Below are 25268 nucleotides of genomic sequence, written 5' to 3' on the forward strand. Positions count from 1 at the left end.
GGTAAGAATATTATATGATTTTGCCCTTCCATCATAATTGATAATTCCCAAGATGAGAAGATTTTTCTTGCTTTTTGACAGAAAAAAAGTTGCCCCTATGATATTGGAAGGGCAAGCGCACCATTTGCCCCACCCCTCATAATTATGATTCCCGAGATAATTACAATACACGCTCCTCGTCATTAATGCATTTGCCCAGACCCAGAACCATGTCTTACCAACATAATATTCGTTTTGTGGGCCCCAAGAAATGGAACAATTTATCTAAAGACATAAGAAATGCACCATCTCAAAATTGTTTTAAGATAAGACTCAAGAGAAAGTTGTATTCATCCATATAAGGTAGTTTATAGTGAGGGCTGCTAAATTTCTCTTGATTATACTAAAATGAAATACATGTACATGTACAGTATGTACAATGTTGCCTTGTTTGTTATAGTATTACAAGTGTGTATTTTAGGTTCTCTTTACCTCTCCTTAATGTATTTTTTTTTCTTCTCTTTTCTTTTCTTTCTTTTTTTCCTTCTTCCTATCTGTTTTCCCTCCTGCATCCCTAGCTTTAGTCTCTTGTGTATCTGTACTTCGTCTTGTAAATATGTGTATTTTAAACAAAAATGTCTTTTTAGCTATGTTTCAATCAGATTCAACTACATTTTCAAATGTTAAAGGTGCACTCACTTCAAGCTGTGCTTACTGAGTTGTCACCTCCAGTTTGTCATTACTGAATTGTTACTGCTGTTACACGATTTGATCTGGAAATAAATGTTCTATTGAATGAATGAATGAATGAGATGAAAAGATTTTCTTGCGTTTTTGTTAGAAATCTCTCCAATTATTTCATCCAAAGTGTGCACCAGGTGGCAGGTTGCTGAATTTCAATTCTAAAAAAGCAAAGTCTCTCTCATGTGGGAGGGGGATACCCCTTCCCACACCCTCCCCCGTTCGGTCTATTTTCCATGGATTTAATACACCCATAGATTGACAGATTTACAAATGTTTCATCGGAAGTGTGCACCAAATCTATCACTTAACTTTATAAAAGTTCAAAAGTATCCCCCTCCCACATCCTCCCCTAAACTCTACCTCACTATACTTTGTACATACACAGAGATGATGCACACTCGGAATAAGAGCCATTACCACCTCAATGAAAAAAAAAACTATATTTTTGTTTAAATTATTATTTTTGGGAGGGAGCTGGAAAAAATTCAAGTAATGCACCAAAAGTTTGCACAAGATCGCTGAATTTCTGGTCTGAAAATACAAAATCACCTTCGTGTGGGAGGAGAAATGCCCTTATGTACACCCTCGTGTGCATGCTTTTTCTGTTTGATTACTTAACAGACAGCGTTCATAATATTCATTGTAAGAATTAATACAAGAAGATTATTCAAATTCTACCATTGTATAGGCACATTGTTCAATACCAATTTACATCAAAATATACTGCTACCTTAAACAAGTGGGACTGTTTCAAGTCGATAAAACACGCAAATATACCTGCATCAAATTGCACCATTTACAACATCAAAATGCAAAAAGTTCTCACCATGGGAGGGGAACACACCCTCCCCCTCACTCAATCCGCTCGCTCTTGCTTGGTCGCGTTCATGATATTCAGTGTAAATATTAAACAGGAAATTTATTTGGATGATACTATCTATAGACAAATTGTTCAATAATAATCTACATCAAAATATACTGCTACCTTAAACAAGTGGGACTGTTTTAAGTCGATAAAACAAGCAATAACATGCATCAAATTGCACCATTTATAACATCAAAATGCAAAAAGTTCTCACCATGGGAGGGGGACACCCCTCCTCCCCCCCCCCCGTCGCTCACTCCGCTGGCTCTTGCTTGGTCGCGTTTATGATATTCAGGTAAAATATTTAAACAGGAAGTTTATTTCGATGATACTATTTTACAGACAAATTGTTCAATAATAATCTACATCAAAATATACTGCTACCTTAAACGAGTGGGACTGTTTCAAGTCGATAAAGCAAGCAAAAGCATGCACAAAATTGCACCATTTACAACATCAAAATGCAAAAAGTTCTCACCATGGGAGGGGACACCCCCTCCCACACCCTCCCCCTCGCTCAATCAGCTCGCTCCTGCTTGGTCGCGTTCATGATATTCAGTGTGAAATATTAAAAACAGGAAGTTAATTTGAATGATACTATTTTATAGGCAAATTGTTAAATAATTACATCAGAGTATACAGCTATCTCAAACAAGTGGGACTGTTTCAAGTCGATTAAACAAGCAAAAACATGCACCAAATTGCACCATTTACAACATCAAAATGCAAAAAGTTTTCACCGTGGGAGGGGGACATCCCCTCCCACACCCTCCCTCCCCCTACCTTGTTCGCTCTGCTCGCTCGGGCTCGGTCGCTTCGCTCCTTCGCATGGTAACAACCCCCCCCAAAAAAAAAAAATAATAAATAAATAAAAAATAACAAAAAAAATAAATAAATAAATAAAAATAAAAATAAATAAATAAATAAAATGAAATCCTACCTACGCCGGTGCCCTTTCCCCGCTTGATTTCCCTGAAAAAACACTAAAAGTCTGGGGATTGACAGCTTCCTATCAAATTCCAAATGTCTGTCCAAAAAAACTCGTTACATTAATTGTCAAAATGCACCCCTCTTGAAAAAAAGCTGGTGACGCCCCTGATATCTTAAGAATGATGATCATATTAACAGTCATTACTATCAAACTACATATGTGACCGTGAATCACAAAACGAACAATAAGTCGCACCCCTTGATTTTACGTGAGAACTGAAAAAAGGTGAAATGGTTCAACTAAGTCAATATTGAGTTTTTCATATTTTCTGAAAGAACTACCCTTCTTCAACAATATTCTGAAGTTTGGCATCATAAAATGAATGGGAAAGTGCATTATCAACAGTTTTTTTCCACAACTCTTTTTGTAGAGTAATGAGATCAGGTATGTCTTAGAGGCCCCTTGATAACACTTTGCTCACTCTTCACTTTCAAGACTTAAAAACTTTTGAAGGGATAAGGCTACTGCTTTGAAAGTTGGCAATAATTATGGTCAGAATGTGTTAATAGAGCATGCTCAATTTCAACTTAATTTGATAATCCCTTCATTGTTGTTACCCCAGTGGTTTATATCTTGTTTTTGTCCCATTCATCGCACAGCTAGCAAGGTTTGGTAAAGATTAAGCGCTTGAATAGACAGATAGACCCTTCAGAGCCTGAGTCTATTCTCGGTTCACACTTTTCGAGTGTGCGTGCTTTCTTTCCAATATTTACATAGGTGAGGAGAGTCGGGAGTCCATTTCAATTGAGCTATACATCATTTTAAAGCTTAAGAGTCTGCTCTTTCACAATCTGCCCTTTACTAAAAATCCATGTCTGGCGACTTTTTGTTTATTTTGTGATGCAGGGTCACATATGAATAATTATGCAGAAAAAAAATTATCCTAACTAGGATCTGTTGTCAAGTCATCAGTGATTACTTTCCCAAAAGGAAATCATAAACAATTTAATTAGCTAGTGTAGGGTAAGCAATTAGATCATGAGTACGATATTGTTGGTTATTTTTCGGAGTTTTTTTGTTTAGTTTTGTTTTGTTTTTTGTGTGTGGTTTTTTTTTAACTCTTTATGTGCCATGGTGGAAACCCCCTGTGTGCCACGTTATTCTGAGACACGGAGGTAGTCATGCTTTGAGAAAGAATTCTGTATATCCAATTTGTTTAACTTCTATAAATTTCTGTTAAGCTGGACATAATAGTGAGCAAAGTTAAAGAGGAATGCCAAATTTTGCTTCCATATACAATGTATAACAATTCTATTTTCATTTTTTCTTTTGAATTACCAGTTGCTACATTACTGTAAAGGCATGACTTTTGCACATAAAATAGTGACAGAAACTTGCCACGCAAATCTAGTTGGGAATACCGCTTGATAGTCAATCACCACATAGAATGCAAGCCGTATGTGAGAGGAACAAAGGCGTGAGAAACGCTTTGACTGTACCGCGGGATTAGCGATTTATCGATCGGTTTTGGCGGCTTTGTTTGTTGAGCAGAATATGCGAAGTTGGCACGCTGTCGACTGAGCCGGACGTGCGAACGTGGCACATAAAGAGTTAACAATCTCGCATTTATAGCTTCTGAGCATTATAAAATCGTTAGTCATAACTCGGTCTTTGTATAGCGAAAGGTCTTCATTTCTTCCAGAGAGGATGTTAAAAGCAGCCACTTCAGTACTTTAAGGCGTACATTATTGGGATATTTTATTAACATTATGAAGGTTATATTAATATGGCATACCATTTTGGTTGATTTGAGAAATTGTCTCGAATAGTCCTTACCAATTACTTACAAAGGTCCTCAAGGATGCAAGCGTTGTATCAACTAGATTCGTATTCCCCCTGGATATATAAATATTAATCAAAATTTCAAGGGGGATTTAGACATTCATCTAGAATATCTCAAAACCCTATAGAATGCAAGAGTTGCACAAATAACATTCAGATTAGGCACAATCGAAAGAGCGCAAGACCATTAATATGTTTTCAATATATCTTCAATCATAAGAAAAGAAATTATATTGGTATTTTAGTTTCGAAGACAATTTCTGCCACCATCTTGGATATTGCAAAATTTTCCGGGATGCCAGAGTTCCATCTTCCCGATGCATTTTTAAACACCATCGAAAAAGGGTAAAACCGTCCATATACATATGGTGCCAGGCAAAAATGTCAGAGGTAAAATTGTTAGAGGTAAAAATGTCACAGGTAAAAATATCAGAGGTAAAAATGTCAGAGGTTAAATTGTCAGAGGTAAAAATGTCAGAAGTTAAAATGTCAGAGGTAAAAATGACAGAGGTAAAATATCAGAGGTAAAAATATCAGAGGTAAAAATGACAGAGGTAAAAATGTCAGAGGTAAAAATGTCAGAGGTAAAAATGTCAGAGGTAAAAATGACAGAGGTAAAATGTCAGAGGTAAAAATGTCAGAAGTAAAAATATCAGAGGTAAAAATGTCAGAGGTACAAATGACAGAGGTAAAAAATGTCAGAGATAAAAATGTCAGAGGTAAAAATGACAGAGGTAAAAATGTCAGAGGTAAAAATGTCAGAGGTAAAAATGTCAGGGGTAAAAATGTCAGAGGTAGAATTGTCAGAGGTAAAAATATCAGAAGTAAGAATGTCAGAGGTAAAAATGTCAGAGGTAAAAGTGTCAGAGGTAAAAATGTCAGAGGTAAAAATGTCAGGGGTAAAAATGTCAGAGGTGAAAATATCAGAAGTAAGAATGTCAGAGGTTAAAATGTCAGAGGCAAAAGTCTCAAAGGTTAAAGCGTCAGAGGTAAAAATGTGTAGAAGTTAAAATGTCAGAAGTTCTGACAGAGATTATGTCACAGGTAGAAATATGAAGAGGTATAAAATAACCTAGCCAGAGCAAACTTTATACAGTAACACTCGCATGAGTCGATCTTCTCAGGACTGAGCAAAACACATCGACTTAGGCGATTTTCGACTTGTGCGTTAGTCGAAAAAATCGACTTACAGTTACACCACACGTACATAATTGTATGTATAATGTACATGTATGTTGTCTACTCTGGAGCCGAGAGCTGGAGCGGTGTGCCCGATATTTGCCCTTCAGCAAGATACTTTATCCACATTGATGCAGGCCAGGGCTCCACACTAACTTTTATTTTGGTGGCCCGAAAAAAAAAACCAAGCAAAACTAAATAGGTCCTACTAAACATAGAAACATAAATATTAAGTATTACTGCAGTGATACAGAACGGTACCCACGTCTAAGATAAATAAATAGAAAATGTGATCCTCTTATACCGTTATTCTGAGTTCTAAGATTTAGCAAATAGGCTTATAGATTATAACAAAAGTTGATGCCTATTTAGGTGGTCAAAATTTACATTTGAAATGAGAAAGTGGAAGCATTTGGAGACATTTGTAAACATCCGACATTTGTTTTAGCATCGTAAAGAGCCGAAAGTTACCGTTATTTATTTCTGATTGTAAAAGCAATCATCCACCATTTACAAATATTTTAACACCTTCCGGAGCCGAATGTTACCGTTAATCATTTTCAAATGTAAAAACAAGCAACCGACATTCATTCTAGGATCTTACGGAGCTGAATATCATCCTTATTCATTTCCGAACGTGAAAGCAAACATCCGCTTTTTATTTTGTCATCTAACTGAGCCGATTAATCATTTCCAAATGTAAAAGAAACAATCTGTTACTTATTTTAGCATCGTACGGAGCAGAATATTACCATTATTCGATCTCCAAATTCAAAAGCAAACATTCGACATTTATTTCATGATCGTAAGGAGCCGAATGTTACTGCTGTCCACTTCCGAAAGTGAAATGAATCATCTGACAATTATTTCAGCATCGTAAGGAGCCGAATGTTATACATTTTTCATATTCGAACGTCAAGGCAGACATCCGACATTTACTTTACCATCAAACGCAGCTGAATGTTAATGTTATTCATTTCGAAATGTTAAATAGCAAATGTCTTATATTTATTTTAACATCTTAATTATGGAGCAGAATGTTACTGCTATTCACTTCCGAAAGTAAAAACAATCATCTGCTGACATTTATTTTGGCATCTCCCGGAGCCGAATGTTACATGCTATTTACTTTCGAACGTGTAAAAAGCGAACATTCGGCATTTATTTCATCATCGTACGGAGTTGAATATTATTATTCATTTCAGAACGTCAAAGGGATCATTCGACATATATTGTAACATCTTCCGGAGCTAATAGTAGGGCAGATATGTAGCCAAAAATGGTCGAAATGCTCACATCCGGCGGAAAGTATGAAATTTTGCAAATAGGGGTATTTTGGGGCGCTGATTTCAAATAATCCCGGATCCAAGAGATGTGACCACGGAGTCGGCCGCCATTTTGAATTCCAATATGGCCGCCATCACAAGACAAATTCAAAGATCCCTATGTTCACTTCTGAATGACCTGTGGCACCAAAATTTGGTACACATGAGCGTTTTGACACATTGAATTTGATGACAGATTGATTTGGAGTGTCTGACAAACATCGAGTGGCCGCCATTTTGAACTCCAATATGGCCGCCTCGACGAAATAGTCAAAATCCCTATCTCGATTTCTAAGTGGTGAGTGACGCTGAAATTAGGTGGAAACAAATATTTTGACATACTGAGTTAAAATATTAACTGATGTGATGTGTCTGACAAACGCAATGCCCGCTATTTTGAATTCCAATGTGGCTACGAAGAGAAACATCACGACTAACATTCACGGGCATGTCAAAAAGTGCAGCAAAAAGGAAGCATAATGCACCTTTCACTGACGTCACAATGTCAATACAGCAGCGCGCACTCTATCCGTTACAAACGCGCGCTCAATCAGGTAGCCTAATTTACAAACCCGAACGTAAAAACAACCCGAGAGCGAACATCCGGCATTTATTTCATCATCGTGCTGAGTTGAATACTATTCATTTCCGAATGCCAAAGCAAACATTCAACATTTATTTTATCTTCCGGAGCTGAATGTTATTGCTATTTACTTTCGAACATAAAAGCAAACATCAGACATTAACTTTACCATCAAACGCAGCTAAATATTACTGTTATTCATTTCGAAATTTAAAAGCAAACATCCGACAGTTATTCAACATCGTATGGAGAAGAATATTAATGCCACATGTATTCACTTCCGAACGTAAAAACAATCATCTGACATTTATTTTGGCATCTTCTGGAGCCGAATGTTATGGCTATTTACTTTCGAAATTTCGGAATTGAATCTTACCATTATTCATTTCCAAAAGCATACCTGGTATTTAGGCAAACATCCGACATTTATTTTAGTAGTATTATACGGAGTCGAATATTACCGTTATTCATTTCCAATAAAAAAAAAAATTAATAGCAAACATCTGACATTCATTCTAGCATCCTATGGAGCCGATTGTTACCGCTGTTCATTTCCAAAACTGAAGGCAAACATCCGGCTTTTTTGGTGGCCCGGCGTGCGTTTTTGGTGACCTTCGCGAAATCGTGATTCGATTCGCGAAAAGACTCCGCTAAATACGTGTACAAGGCATAGATCGCTCCACTCGGCAGGGGCTACGTCGTCTTTCACCAGGTCTCGTTACAACTGAAACCAAAATCTCGCGTGAGTTCTTGCGTTACCTATCGTTTATGTTAACGAAACATCGTTAATTTGCGCTAGGGATCGTTACTCATCGTTACTACAAACGTTAATTTTCCCGATCGTTAGTTTGCGTTACTAACGATTCAGGTGAAACCGCTTGCGTTAATGAAACGTTAATGTTTATTAACGCAAAGTTTCTTTTGGTATGTACTGTTTGTAAACAAAAACTGGCGTCTCGTGATTTTGACAGTGATTTACTGCACAATAAAATCTTATTCGACTTAGGCACAGTGAATTCAATGGTTTTTCCGTGAAAGTGTTCTTGGAATTTCATCGACTTAAGCGAGTATTCGACTTAAAAAATTCGACTTGTGAGTGAATTAATACACGCAAGTCAATGGGGAAAAATCGGGACTTTTCAAAGTCATCGACTTGCGCGATTATTCGACATTTGCGACGTCGACTTAGGCGAGTTTAACTGTATATCGAATTAACAAACAAATGCAAACTGCGGATTTGAAGAATATTTGTGGAAACGTCGTGTCGTGAGTGGTGGACGCCCGCGCCTTCATCTCTTGTCGTGCCTTTGCAATGTCAGCACCGACTAGGTCTACATCATGGTTATGTGGGTTGCCTGGGCGCGGTTGGTCCCGGTTCAACCGGTTGGGATCAGTTTTGATAGTTCCCTGACATCCACAATGCATAACCAAATAGTAGAGGCTACTATGTAATCCCGTGGGATTTTTGTGCCAAAATTGATTTTATTAGCTAACTTTGTCAATTTGGGGGTGCTGAATCAAAAAAAAAAAAAAAAAAACTTTGGTTCCATTTTTTCCAACCACGTCTTCAGCCGCCATTTTGAATTTCAAAATGGCCGCCATAGCAAACTGTATTTTGACCCATATTTTATAAAGTGAGCATTGTAGAAGCTTCATATTTGGTGTAAAATGCATGAGTGTGATGTCAGACACTCTGATATATCTTTTTTCTGATATTGTGGATTGTTTTGATACAATTTGTAGGCTGCCATCTTGAATTTCAAAATAGCCACCATAGCAAACTGTAATTTGACCCATATCTCATAAAGTGAGCATTGTAGAAGCTTCAAATTTGGTGCAAAATGCATCGTTGTGATATCAGACACTCTGATATATCTTTTTCTGATATTGTGGATTGTTTTGTACAGTTTGTAGGCTGCCATCTTGAAATTCAAAATGGCCGCCATAACGTTTTTACCCATATCTCAGGCTGTAATTATTGTAGAAGCATCAAATTTTCAAGAATGAACATGCTAGTGGTGTCCAACATACCAGTACAGCTGTTTCCTAATTGTGGATCATTAGATAGGCCACCATGTTGAAATTCAAGATGGCTGCCACAGAAAACATGTTATACCGGGTACTGTTGTAAGCGCCTTTTCCAAAATTGTTCTAGATAGACCGAATTCATTTCCAGGTCAAGCAGAATGACAGCCATCTCTCAATTCAAAACGGTCGTCGTAAATTCAAAATGTAAGGGCGAGGTTCCAATGACGTCATCAAGCCATGCTGAGGGGCAAAAACTGCTTATGGGGGGGGGAGGGGGCATACCACTGTCCCATATATGTGGGCAAGCGTGTAAGCGTTACATCGCCAGGCGGGTATATGCGGTTCGCGAACTGCATGCTAAAGCGGTTTGTTTTTGCCTCTCAGGGAACACATTATTTTGCATCGTGGAACCTCGTTAATGATTATATTTAAGCCCAGTCAATAAGGCATTTGTCCAAAAGTAAGCATTGATACAACTGAAGGTAATCTTCAAAAACTTGATGCTGCCTCGAGAGAATGAAGACAAACAAGGAAAAGTCTCGCAATGGCCAATGGCAAGAAATGCCATGGTCACCCTAACAGTCATCCCATTCACAAGCTCGTTTTTTGGCCACAAACTGAAACAAGACTTGCCAGACACTAGTTATTTCTGGAATAATACAGAATGAATAAGGAATGAGTAGGCTTTTTCCTCCATGACTGCCTTTGAGTGGGTCATCTTCAATTATTAAGACTTCCAAAATGCTTACTGCTGTACAGCCAATGATTCTAAAACAACAAAGGAGTAATAATAGCTCGGTTCTGTGGCGCTTTGCATGCATCAGAATTCCTCCACAATTTAGAAGACCATCACATGAGGGTAATCTCAAAAATTGTCACTGCCTTGAAGCTGATAAATGTGGTGTTTGGCAATCAGCTATAGGAAACATTCAAGGGGGATTTTTCTCGAAAGAGATGAAAAGGGAAGTTTTCATGTTCTGTACTATTAGCATTTGTATCTAGGAGAAATGAAATATATTAATCTCTGGGATAATATGAAAAAGGGCAGACATTCAACTCGTGCAATTAAAATACACCATGTAAGATTGGATCTAAAGTCATTAAGCTTTAGAGGATCACCAACTTCTCATAACATTTCTACTGGCTCTACAGTCTGATATAACTTTCATTATCCAGTCATTGCTGAACTATACAATTATCGGAAGGTATAAGTTCTAAGTAATTCCACAATCACTCTTCATCTCATAATTTCATGGCCTTCTCCTCATTTTCACTAACAAAGGTTTATTTTTCATACCCATGCCTTAGAAACCCACAAAACTAAGCCATATAATCAGCCTGAAAGTTGAAATACTGAGCAGTCATTTCCATCTGACACAGAGACCACATCACGGAAAGAAAAGAAACAAAGGGTTCATCAAAGATGCCATGGGAGCTGTCACCCGTCACTCACAACGAGGAAACAGATAGCCTCATTCCATTGTATGTAGATGCTACTTCAAGAGCAACGAGAAAATCAGAGATATTGATGATTATTACGTAGACACTGACATTTCAATTCTCCTCATGGATCTTGTAAGTTTGCTTTACTTACTGGATTGCATGATATCTGCTCCATCACTGGAAAAGAAAATGATAAAAGTACAATTGATATTATTGAGAGATTATGTTCTGCAGATCGTTGCGAAAAAAACAACAACAAAGGTCTGCTTTTTCATGGCTTTTACTGGTGCTGACTGAAGTTGAAAATTTGAGGATGTCTCAAAGAGCAGATGGACCAAGAAGTATCTAAACCTGGAATCATACAGAATGTGCAATGACACAGTCCATGCCTTTCAGTAGTTTGGCGTGGATGACTTCAACCAGGACAATCTCCCGCTTTACCCTCGTAGAGTCTTGATACAACAAATCCAGAGAGCAAAGCTCGTAAACTCTCACAACCTAATTTGTGTCTCTACTACAGAGAAATATGATATTTACATCGTAGTTATTTCCAGAGGGTATGCATAAAATGCTCCCTACACCAACGGTGGCCACAGAATTCATTATCATGCTCATAGCAAGAAATGCAAAAGTCACTGTTTCTGGAAGAATTTTATAGAACCAATTCTCCCTTGTGTACAGCCTTAAAGTGCGGTGACTTCAAAAACTTATGCAGGGAATGAGCCTAGAAGGCATTATCTATTAAAGTGACTATCCCATGAATTTTTTTAGAATGCAGGGCTAATGTTGTAAACTCTACAACGAAATAGTCTAAATAGGGCATTTAGTCACTCAGACACAGTTATTAAGAGGTTCTTTTAAAATTCATTTGTTTTGACGTCAGAATCACATGATTTCCCATTCACAATTTTTACCCAAACGCAATGCTTTTAAAGGAATGTTTCCCATGGCAGCCATTTTGCATTTCAACATGGCAGTGTACCTACAGGACAGGAAGCAGTCCCGCCTCCGAAATTCACTGAAGTGATTGACTTACACATGAGTGTTCCAGCAGCCATTTTGAATGTTAAGATGGCCGCCTCGATAGTGATCTGCAATTTAAGGGAGGGAAAAAGTGCATCTGAATGGTCAACATCATGAACGCGGTTTATGCCCGAAATGTGAACTTTCTTTATTGCTTACAACATGAGATATTGGTCAAAATATACGTTCTGGTATGGCGGCCATTTTGAATTTCAAGATGGCCACCTTCAATATAAAAATGAACCATCGTTTCAGAAAAAGATGTTTCAGAATGTCTGATAGCATACGCATGCTCTTTGCCCCAAATTAGAACCTTACACAATGTATACAATATGAGGTACAGGCCCAATTACATTTGTTATTGTGGCCACTTTGAATTTCAAGATGGCCGCCAATGAAAATGATCCATCATTTAAAACAAAATATATAGCTTGTCTGACATCCCAGGCATGCTTTTTGCCCCAAATTTGTACTTTCCATAATGCTTACAACCTTAGATTTGGGTAAAATATATTAAGCAATGGAGACCATTTTGAATTTCAAGATGGCTGCCAAAATACTGTATCAAAACTATCTACGGTATCAGGAAATGGTGCATCAGAATGTCTGACATTATAAACATTCTTTTTGCATCAAATTTGACCCTTCTATGATGCTCACATTATGAGAATTGGGTCAAATTACAGTTTGCTATGGCGGCCATTTTGAAATTCAAAATGGCGGCTGAAGACGTGGTCGGAAAAAATGGAACTAAAGTTTTTTGGATTCAGCACCCCCAAATTGACCAAGTTAGCTTAAAAAATCAATTTTGGCACGAAAATCTCACAGGACCCAATATTTCGACATAGCAGACTGTACTAAAATGATTGAATTCTTGCCCTCAAATTGTTCCGCATGTACATGTGCCCGTCATGAATGATTTTTAAGCGACCTTTATTGGATGCAATGAATTACATGCTATTTTCCTTCCTCTGTATCTGCTGGAAATCACATGAAATCACCTGCATTGATCGCATGCAGTAATAATCTCACGTTGACGTTTTGCCTCGAAAAATCGAGGGACACGACTTTGTACGAATCGCGCGCTTTGCCGGAATGTGATTATGCGGTAATGTTTGATGTAGTACATGGACGGCTTGTTCGTCGGTGTGTTTTGTTACTAGTATGACAGTCACTCGAAGCGTCGGACGGCGCGCGATTCTGTGGAATGTGACTGAATATGTGCGGTTATCCTCTAATGGTGCATGTGCGGCTGCTTGCTAGGCGTGTTTTTTTTTTCTATAGTCAATTAAACAGCGTCGGAAATTTATAATCATATACGCGGATTATAACGGCTAAAACAATGACTACCGCACTTAAAAGAGGGAACGATTAAGAAGGGGGGATTGAGCCAATCCCAGCAATTTTGCCACTACATGATTACCATTGTTTATCAGTACAACAGTGCATATAAGAGTAAAGTTTAATGTCCATTGTGACTCATCGTTTTGTATATGAATAATAAATGATTATGCGTCAGCGAGCGAAGCGGCCAGCGCTAATAGTATAAAATGAAAACCATCGTATATGGTTAATGTCGGAGGGAGAAATATATCATTGTCTTAGTTATAATTGCCCTAGTGGGTGCTAGTACTTTCCCCCTAAAAGTATAGATAAATCGTTTCTTCTAAATTATATTCTTACAGGTTACTTTGTTACGTCTTAACATTTTGTTGTAGTTTACATATGGCGTGACGTTGTGAAACAAAAACAAAAAAATGAGAAAAGAAAAACTTCTGGCAATTCACCAAAGTCAAGAAAAGCCATGTCAGCGTGCCGAGTGACCGAGTTTTAAAATGGATTTGGCAGATTATCCAAATTTCTGTTTTACAATACTGAAATACTTTGCGTTTTAAATAGCAAAATCATACATTTTATCAACAATTATAAATTTATGTTACAAGTGTTCTTACATAATCATACCAAACGGTTCGACAAGATTTCTATATTTTGATAGGAAAATATGAACATGAAATATTTGGAGTTGTACTGAATTTCATCGTTGGTTCGAAAATGTGCTTTTTGCTTTTATGTAAATCATGAGGACAATTTTCATGGTAAATGAATACAATACAAAAGCTTCTTGACATGATGTGAATGATTTACTGATGATTATTGGACCTTTAAATACCTGAATGAAAGTAATTTCCAGGGCCAATATGCCTATGGTAAAAATGATACGTTCGCGCGTGCAGAGCGTAGAAAAGTTGAAATGTCTTATTTTAACAAATTGATGTAAACATTAATGGATTAAAGTCGTGTTCATCTCTTCTTATTGCATATTCCTTTTAGGAAACTTGACCTCAAAAAATTGTCACTATTACCATTGTTTTTGAGGTCAGTGGTGAATATTTACAAGGACATTTTCAGCCAGACATTTGATATTTTTATCTTGACATATTTACCTCTGACATTTTAACTTCTTGCATTTTTACCTCTGACATTTTTACTTCTGACATTTTTACTTCTGACATTTTTACTTCTGACATGTTTACCTCCGATATTCCGATATATACCTTGCATATTCCTTTTAGGAAACTTGACCTCAAAAAATTGTCACTATTACCATTGTTTTTGAGGTCAGTGGTGAATATTTACAAGGACATTTTCAGCCAGACATTTGATATTTTCATCTTGACATATTTACCTCTGACATTTTAACTTCTTGCATTTTTACCTCTGACATTTTTACTTCTGACATTTTTACTTCTGACATTTTTACTTCTGACATTTTTACCTCTGACATTTTTACCTCTGACATTTTTACTTCTGACATGTTTACCTCCGATATTCCGATATATACCTTGCATATTCCTTTTAGGAAACTTGACCTCAAAAAATTGTCACTATTACCATTGTTTTTGAGGTCAGTGGTGAATGTTTACAAGGACATTTTCAGCCAGACATATGATACTTTTATCTCTGACATATTTACCTCTGACATTTTAACTTCTTGCATTTTTACCTCTGACATTTTTACTTCTGACATTTTTACTTCTGACATTTTTACTTCTGACATTTTTACCTCTGACATTTTTACTTCTGACATGTTTACCTCGACATTTTTACCTCTGACATTTTTACTTCTGACATTTTTACCCCTGACATATTTACCTCTGACATTTTTACTTCTGACAATTTTGCCTCTGACATTTTTACCTCTCACATTTTTACTTCTGACATGTTTACCTCTGACATTTTTACCTCCGATATATTTACCTCTGAAATTTTTACTTCTGGCATTTTTACCTCTGACATTTTTGCTTCTCATATTTTTACTTCTGACATTTTATTTTTACATCTGACATTTTTACCTCCGACATTTTGACTTCTGACATTTTTACCTCTGACATTCTTACCTCTGACATTTTTACCTCTGACATTTTTACCTCAGACATTTTCACCTCTGACATTTTTACCCCTGACATTTTTACCTCTGACATTTTTACCTCTGACATTTTCACCTCTGACATTTTTACCTCCGACATATTTACCTCTGACATTTTTACTTCTGGCATTTTTACCTCTGACATTTTTGCTTCTAATATTCTTAATTCTGACATTTTTACATCTGACATTTTTACCTCCGAAATTTTGACTTCTGACATTTTTACCTCTGACATTCTTACCTCTGACATTTTTACCTCAGACATTTTCACCTCCGACATTTTTCCCCTGACATTTTTACCTCTGACATTTTTACCTCTGACATTTTCACCTCTGACATATTTACCTCTGACATTTTTACTTCTGGGATTTTTACCTCTGACATTTTTACTTCTGACATTTTTACCTCTGACATTTTTACCTCTGACATTTTGACCTTTGACATTATTACACCGAAACGTATATATATATATATATATATATATATATATATTGTAGTTGTTCCGCGTATTGGCAGTACTAGAAATAGCAATAATAAAGTCACAACAGAGGAATGCAGGGAATGCATTAATAGCCAATCTTGATTTAATGAATTATCCGAATTTTCGAGGAGCCTTCCTCTTCTTCAGGGATGACAGTGCGAATATTCACAATGATTATTAATAATCATTGTGAATATTCGCACTGTCATCCCTGAAGAAGAGGAAGGTTCCTCGAAAATTCGGATAATTCATTAAATCAAGATTGGCTATTAAAGCATTCCCTGCATTCCTCTGTTGTGACTTTATTATTGCTATATATATATATATATATATATATATATATATATACATATCACCACTTACAAGTAGATACCTATGAATATTCGTTTCTAGCAGCCATTTTGGCAGACAAAACCTTCACAGATGCAATAGTTGCATCACGCAGATATGGATTCAGCACCCTTAAAATAGGGAAAAACCTCCAATTGCTTTAAAATTGACAACATTTAGAAAAAAAAAATATACGGGAATTTCAGCTTTTGGTGACCATTTTGGCGGCCATTTTGATATCTAAAAACACTGCAGAAACACAGCAAACGTGACGCTGGGAAATGTGCAAATATTCAATATTGCCGGGAAATGTGCAAACGCGCCGGGGTATGTGCAAACCGTTCATTTCACCTATATAATGTATAGATGGAAGAGAAACTCTCAATCAAACCTGGGGATGAATCATTACTACCTTTACCACTAGCCACCACCTGTCTCTAGCAACCACTTGCCTTTTTTAACATTTTCAACATTTTTTTGTAAACCCCACAACGGATTTTCACCAGATTTGGCAGATGGCATCTTAATTGTGATATGGTTGTAATTGGTTAAAATGAGTCCCCCCCCCCTCCCACCACCACCACCGAAGGGGGGGGGGGTGAACCCTCAAAGTCCCTGAAGTATGGATTTTTTTTCCTCTCTTCTTCTGCCGAACCTAAAAAAGATAGAGCTAAGTTAGTGCTTTGAAGACATCAATGAATGAAATTTCGGGTTTTTTTTTTATTATTATAGCGGCTCCAGTGGTGCCCTGACTGGGGGGGGGGGGGAGGGGGTGATGCAAAGGAGGGGGATTGTCCACATTTTCAGCGTCTTCTCGATAAATCTCACGACAGGATTATCACCAAACTTGGCAGGTAGCATGTTTACGGTGACACGATCTTTATTTAATTGCATCTTTATTTAATTAGTCCTACCCCCCCCCCCAAGGGAGATGAAGCGTCAGTTCCCTAATCTCTGGAATTTTTAAATCTTCTTCTGTCAAACCAGAAAAGATAGAGGTAAGTTAGTGGTATGGAGATATTAGTGACTGACATTTCATGTTTGATTATGGCGGATCCAGGGGTGCCCATATATGGGGGGGGGAGGAGGGGGATTTTCCACATTTTCGGGATCTTCTTTAAAAATCTACAACAGATTTTCATCAAACTTGGCAGATAGCATGTTTATGGTAGTATGATCTTAACTGATAAAATGAGTCCCTCCCTCCGTCAAAGGAAGGGGGAGGGGGTTGAAGCCTCAGAGTCCCTAAATGCTGTTTTTTTTTCACTTCTTCTGTCAAACCGGAAAAGATAGAGGTAAGGTAGTGCTAATGAAGACATTGATGACTGAAATTTCACGTTTGATTATGACGAATCCAGGGTTGCCAAGATGGGGGTGGGGGAGGAGGGGGTTTTCCACATTTTCAGCATCTTCTTGAAAAATCTACAACGGATTTTCACAAACTTGGCAGATTGCATTTTATGGTGATATGATCTTGATAGCAAATGCCTCCCCCCCTCTCCACACCCACAAACACACGCACACACACACACACACACACATACACCGCTGAAGGGGTGGGGGAAGCCCCAAAGTCCCTTTTCTTTGGAATTTTACCCTTTTCTGTCGAACCAAAAAAAAAAAAGAAAAAAGAAGAAGATAGTGCTAAGTTAGTGCTATGAAGACATTAATGACTGACATTTTATTTTTGATTGTGGCGGATCGAGGGGTGTCCTTCTGGTGGGGGGGGGGTGAGTACGGGGAAGGAGGGGAATTTTCCACATTTTCTGCCTCTGTTCGAGAAATCTTTGACGGTTTTTCACCAAACGTAGGAGGTACAATTGTAGCACCTCTAGGGTAATAGAATCAAACTTTGTTCGAAGGGGCAACAAGTCCAGTTTGTTCTTTTTCCCCAAAGTGGGGGCTAAGATGAGGGTAGCCACCACGTGACGGTTATAAGCAGACGTGAAATTTCATCAAAGTAGGCCAACCTTCAAAAAAAGATGTTATAAAATTGTGTTCTATTACTCTTACATGTAGTTGTACAGAAAATTTCTTCAAATATGTATTCCTTTTGTCATGCGTAGGGTTTTCAAGAAATACCTGAAATTCTGAATTCCACCCGAACGACCCCACCCCCTCGTCTCGACCTCTTTCGAGGGGCTGAGATGGGGTTCGGGGGTTCCACCTCCCACCATTGGGGTTGGAACGGTGAAAATTCGTCATAGATTTTTTTTTTCAAGAAGATGGAGAAAATTTGGAAAATCTCCCTCCTCCCCCTCACACGACCCACCCCCAATTAGGGCACCCCTGCACCCGCCATTATCAAACCTGATATTTCAGTCATTAATGTTTTCATAGCACTAACTTAGTTCTATCCTATCGTTTCTACAGGGATAAGAAAAAACATCCAGAGTTTAGGGACTCTGAGGCTTCAACTCCCCCCCCCCCCTTCGGTGGGGGAGGGGGGATCATTTTAACAAAGCAAAATCAAGTTAGGCGAGAATCCGTTAAGATTTTTCAAGAACATAAAGAAAATGTGGAAAATCCCACGCCTCCTTCTAACATCCGCTGTAAGGCACCCCTGGATCCGTCGTCATCAAACCTGAAATTTCAGTATAGTGTCTGCATAGCATTACCGTAGTTCTATCTTTATCTGTTCAACAAAAGAAGATTAAAAATACCAGAGATTCAGGAATATTAAGCTTCAACTCCCCCCACCCCCCGAAAGGGGGCTAGGGAGGGTAGTTGAAGCCCCCCCCCCCCCACCCCTCCAACAGGGCCTCGTGCCCTGGATAGGCGATACCCTGGATTTGCAATTAAACTTTAACTACTGTCATAAATGTCTTTATAGCACCAACTAAGTTCTATCTTAATAATAATAATAATAATAATAATAATAATGATACAGGGTACTTATAATGCGCCAGTTCCACATAGTTAACGTGCTCAAGGCGCAGTAGAAGAAGTAAGTTATGAAATACAAAAATCCTTACACAAACATGCACATGAAAATGAACGACACAATAATGATAATGAAAAAATATACATCGGTTATAGAATATAAGAAGAATTTTGGTAAAACCGTAGTTCTGGGACTTTGAGGTCCCCTTCCCCCCCTCCCTTTTTTGCGGGGGGGGGGTATGACTAATTTAAACAAATTGAGATCCCATTGCCATAATATGGTGCTACCTACCAATTTTGTAGAAAATCTGTCAAGGATCTTATTAAGAAAATATTAATGATGGAGGTTCATGCGCAGTTATGGAGTTTATCTATCATGTTTATACACAGTATTGCTAAAGAAAATGGTTTGCACATTTCCCGGCGAAATTGAACTTTTGCACATTTCCAGGCGTCATGTTTGCACATTTCCTGTCGATGAAATGTGCACATTTCCCGGCGTTTGCATAATTGCCGGCAAGACGTTTGCATATATCCCGGCGTTTGCACAATTCCCGGCGAGACGTTTGCACATCTCCCGATTTTAGCACATTTCCCGGCTCCACACACCCCAATCGGGTAAAAATTTCCGTTTTTGGCGGTCATTTTGGCGGCCATCTTGAATATTTCAAAACCCTCAATGAGGATGCAATGGTTGCATCATGCAGATTCGGATTCAGCACCCCAGAGAGAAAAACCCTCAAAACAACATTGTGTGGACGCCGGTCACAGCAAAGTTAACCCCAAAACGTGGCTTTTCGCACCAAGTCTAAAGGCACTTCGAACCATTTGTAATATGCCCCAGGTTCTCACACTTTTTTTTTTTAAATAAGATTGTGAAAACCAAGTAGTTGTCCTTGTTTAAGTTAGGGCAATTAATGAACAGTTATAATACTAGAATACCGTCTATTCCAGGGGCGGATCCAGGGAGGACAGCAACCGGCGCACGCCCCCCCCCTTTATTTTTCGTAGAAACAAAAGAAATAAAAAGAAAAAATGGGGGGAGGGGTGCGTGCGCCCCCCTTTATTTTTGTAAACACGCCCCCTCCTTACGGAATTCCTGGATTCGCCCCTGTATTCTTAACTCCATGTTCCCTATCTCGTGACATATCATACATGGGGTCATTTTACAAGGCAGACACGTAGTAGTCGTACGGTCCTCGAGACAGACATCAAAAATAGGTCCATGAGTCACAATGCCAACAAGTTGTACAGCTCACGAGTCATACACCCATGAGTTCGACACTACGCAATAAAGGCTCACGAAACCGACACTTGGCAAAGAAAGCCCACGAGACAGACACTTAGCAAAGAAGGCTCACGGGATTGACACTACGCAAAGAAGGCTCACAAGACCGGCTGGATCAAAGTATGGCCCTGTGGGCTTGTGCCGAAAGGGTGGGTTGGGTGGTGGCGCGTCGCGTTAATGGGAACACCACCCTTCGTCCAAAGCCCCCCCCCCCCCCCCCCGTTTTGCCGAAAGGGTGCGTTGGGACTTTTTCTCATGTAATATTAAAAGACGAGTTTTGAATCTATATTTAACCTTCAAACAACCATTTCAAAGAGGCTATCGTCCGGATCGGTTTACACTCTATTACAACTTTGTCTACAGCCAGTTGGTCTAATAGACTGTTTGATATCAGTTGGTCTAATATAATTATACCAGTTGGTCTAGTCATCATTTCGTCCAATTACTGTTTGGTCTAATTGCTATTTGTTGTTTAATATCAGTTGGTTAAATATGAATTCAAAACTCGTCTTTTAACCCTATAAAGCCCAAGGGGGGGGGGGGCACATTGTGCCCCCTACCAGATTTTCATTCGCCACTCCTTCGCCCTTAATCCAGTTTTAACCAAATTTGGTGACTTTTCGAAAAATCTTATTCCAAACATTTTGATATATAATTTAGCTATATTTGATATTGCTGGTTGCCATGGCAACAATAAAACTGACAACCATGTCAGTCAGATTTTCAGTCAGTCAGAATTTAACCATATTATAATGTATAAAATGGACGTTTCTTGGCTGAAATTTGCTGAAGGAGCAAAATGTGAAGTAATTATGGCCCTGAAATGTTTTACCTATTATTTCCTTTGTTTTTTGTGACAATGCCATAAAACAGTAGCTATAATAGAGATACTTGAAAATAACAGCATTTTCCAAAGATTGCCATTCTATTTTGTGTCATTTTGATTCCTCCACCCAAGTTCTACGTACCTCTAATATCATTTGTTTATCACATTATCAATCTGCAAACTTAAAATTCCGATATTATTGGAATATGAAATATGATAACTATGCATGTACCTATCCCTAACAATACATCACAGGTCTCATAATGCATTTTTTTATTTTGTTATGAATAGCGCCCCCATGTAGTGACCTTGAGAAATTTCAACCATAAAAAATAATGAGCTTTTACTTGCAGATCATTTGTGGCAAATATGAAGAAATATTGGTCTATGATAAGACATACTGGGGATAAAGAAATTATACAGAAAAATCATGTTTTTAGCATATTTCCTATGTATTTCTTTATATTTTGGTAAATAGCGCCCTCTATGTGTCACCATGAAAAAAATCAAGTATGCGGTCATGTAGACTATGAGTTGCTCTACCCATGTGCCAAATGTGACGATGAAACATCAAACAATAACATCAAAATAGCTTGGGCTTTATAGGGTTACATGAGAAAAAGAGAAAAAGTACCAACGCACCCTTTCGGCAAAACCGGGGGGGGGGGGGGGGGGGGCTTTGGACGAAGGGTGCGGTTCCAGTCAACGCGACGCGATTCAACGCTCCCAACGCACCCTTTCGGCAAAACCGGGGGGGGGGGGGCTTTGGACGAAGGGTGGTGTTCCCATTAACGCGACGCGCTACCACCCAACCCACCCTTTCGGCACAAGCCGTACCTGTGCAGGTTGTTCCATGAAGGAGAAAATAACATACTAGCTGGTGCAATTTCGTCACGCTATCGAGAGAGAGAGAGATAACTAATAGAATAGCACCAACTACATGTCAACGACATCAAACAGGTAATTCTACACGTGTGGTTTGGGGGGGGGGAGTTCTGTCAAAGTACGGATCTGTGATAATGCCATTGGGTTATTTTTAATAGGCTGCACCTATTTCTAGCTATATAGAAGATGGATGGATGTAAGTTTTTTTTCTCCCTTTTTCTTTCTCGCTAAGTAGATCCTATTAGATATCCTTCCCGCCTGCTAAGACGTTTTAGAGGTCAAATTGTAATTATCTCTGTAAGTACAATGCATGACATTCAACAGATGAAAACGTTTTATATCGCAGCGATTCACCTCGAATTGTGGGTTTTGTTTGTAAAATTATTTTTCTCAAAACGGTACATTTTTTCATGAAATAGAATATCTGTTCGCATGGGTATTCTTTTTTTTTCCCGAATCCTTAATGATACCTTCATAGACGATTACCTTATTTTCTGTGAATTTATATTAAATCCACATATTCGCAGATGACTACGACCCCTTCAGACAAAAACAGGTATACACTGCAACATTGACCATTTTGTGAAAGATTTCCTTCTAACCTTCATTTCACAGATGGATATTTTTCTGGGTAGTTGATCTGAATATCCACATTATTTTTTCTAAGTAAGTGTACATGACTATTGTGTTTTGTAGAAAGGGAAACGAGGGTGTTTTGGCATTTTTAAATTAATATGTAAAGATCTGAAGCACTCTTTTACTGCATTGTGTTTTTTTCACACTCAAACATGCAAACACAATAAAAGATCCTCAACATTTCAGGGGTGAGGGAGGGCAACTGACGGGGTAACACCCTGGCAACTCTCCTTTCCCATCTCTCATATCTTCCCTATGTCATTATCTAGACATCCTATACAATTAACTGGTCTATAGGTGGCGCCGTTCATCTTGCCAGTCTCGTGGGCCTTTGATGCCTAGTGTCCTCACTCCATTTCGTGAGCCTCTTTTGCGTCGTGTTGTCTCGTGAGCTTTTTCTGCGTAGTGTCGGTCTCGTCAGCCTTTTGTGGGTGTCGGTCTCGTGATGTGCATACTTATACTTATCCAAACGGACAGTTAATGAATTTCATTTACTCCTAAGAACCGTGTTTGCTCAGCAGACATTTCTTTTTTTTTTTATTGTAATACAGGTTCAAGATTTTGGAACTCCTTTGAATAGTATAGACATAAGAAATGCACCATCAAAGTTACATTTCAATAGATTTAAAACTTCGTCTTCTGAAGTGTTATGATTCAACCAAAGTATTGAAAATTTCACATATTTCTATTAACTATCTATTTCGCATGCATGACGCTATTATTTGTTCCTAGGCTCCTCCTACCTATCAAATGCATTCCATATCACATCCCATGTTCATTTTACTGCGTATAAATACTATCAGCGCCTTTAGTGTAGGCCTATAGATAGTCAGTTACGCTGCCAGTCGTTCGTGCGTCACTTATATGTTATCACTTTTAGGTATAGTGTACTAATTATAATGGCTAATTGTTTCCGTGAGGTTTGAATTTCGATGTATAGGTGTTTTTTTTTTTCTAATTAACTGTCTCATACCTCTCCTCTCTATGCTGTTTTTGTTTTCACTTTCTTTCTCACTTCCTTTCATTTCGCAGGTTGTATAAATATTTATACCTTTATGATGCTTATTCTTTTACTTATTATAGTGAAGTGAATATGTTATTATTCGTTGCTGCTTGTGCAAAATTCGATAAAATGCGTGTCAAACCTCACATATTTCAATAAATATTCCGTTGAAACAAAAAAGAGTGAAAAAATATTTCAAAAAATCTTGAAATAGGTATTTACTATTTATGATAAAGTGAATAGGAAACACATAGATGATTTTACTCCATTTCGAGAGTGCTGAATCCGAGTCTGGCTGATGCAACTCCTGTACCATTGAGGTTTTTGAGATATTTAACATGACCTTAAAAACGCAAATCAAAAATCTTGAATATTTCAAAACCCTCAAGCATTTAGCAGTTGCATCAATAAGATTCGGATTCAGCATCCTTCGAAAATGGTAACACCACCACAATCGTATTGATTTTTTGTCATTCATGGGGTGATTGTAAAATTGGAATTTCAATTCAAACTGTGTATCGAGGTGACATGACATATTGCGTGTTCTGTATATTTCTTATGTTACAGGATGAATTTTGATGAAATCAAGTTCTATAGTTCTCAGTGGGAACTGGATCCCCCCAATCATTTGTCCTCTCATAAACCTACTTCCAACATCACTGTTCTCTCTATTCTGTTTTATTTCAACTTCAATTAATTGATATTCGTTCATGTCAGAAAACCCTGCTTATTGATGATGTGGACTGTGGAAAAACGGTGTCACGTGACCTTGCAGACGGCATGTGTTCCAGCAATGTGCTGCGCAAGGTAACAATTAATGCCTCACAATTATTGAACATCGACTTCTACAAGACCATTAGCGCAGGGGCTTCGGATTGTCAGGTAAGACAAATGAGAATAGATCTATAACGTGTATCTGATATCACAAGACTGAAAATAAGATTGTTGCCACAGTACAATTCTGTGATGCATAAAAAAGTATCAACGTAAGTCCCTTAGAATCCTGTAATATGTAAATGGGACCCTGCGTCACGAAAGCCCCCAAAAGTGTCGCTAGACATGTATTTCTTTTTGAGGTTTTTGTTATTGCTATTGCTATCGTTGCCGTTCTTGTTGTTGATATTGTTGCTAAGGGAAGATCCTGAAAGAGCATATTGTCGTTTTGAAAAGATTACTGTCAGTACCTATGACTCAATACATATGATCTCTCCTAACTTGTTTAGATAATGGACAAAAAGTACACTTTCTATAAAGTGCTAGTGAGAGAGGGGGAAAAAGAGTGTTCAAGTTTGTATGCTCTATTAGTAGAGTACTCTGATAATCTCAAGAAGTTGTGCCTAGTGTACTGAATGGGACAAAAGGCAGACTGTAAAACACCATAGCAATCACAATGGAGGGATTACCAGACTCTATTAGCACATTCCCATTATGATGCATACTAGCTTTCACAACAGACAATCGAAAGTGAAGGGTGCGCATTTCCCGCCTTTAAAAGTAAAGTTTAACCTGGTTGACATTGTTCATCTACTTTGAGTCCTCACATGAGATTGGCGCCAGCGACTTTTTG

General features: G+C 38.1%; 1 protein-coding gene across 1 annotated transcript in view; it reads left to right on the top strand.

Annotated features, from left to right (window-relative positions):
- LOC140246758 (uncharacterized) overlaps positions 1 to 25268 on the top strand; it is a 146118-nt gene that overhangs the window by 52091 nt on the left and 68759 nt on the right. Inside the window, exon 7 of the mRNA XM_072326094.1 lies at positions 24419 to 24583. Coding sequence (XP_072182195.1) covers positions 24419 to 24583 — 165 coding nt within the window. The remainder of the gene's footprint in view (positions 1 to 24418; positions 24584 to 25268) is intronic.

This window comes from Diadema setosum, chromosome 3 (assembly GCF_964275005.1).
Source record: "Diadema setosum chromosome 3, eeDiaSeto1, whole genome shotgun sequence".
Taxonomy (NCBI): Eukaryota; Metazoa; Echinodermata; class Echinoidea; order Diadematoida; family Diadematidae; genus Diadema; species Diadema setosum.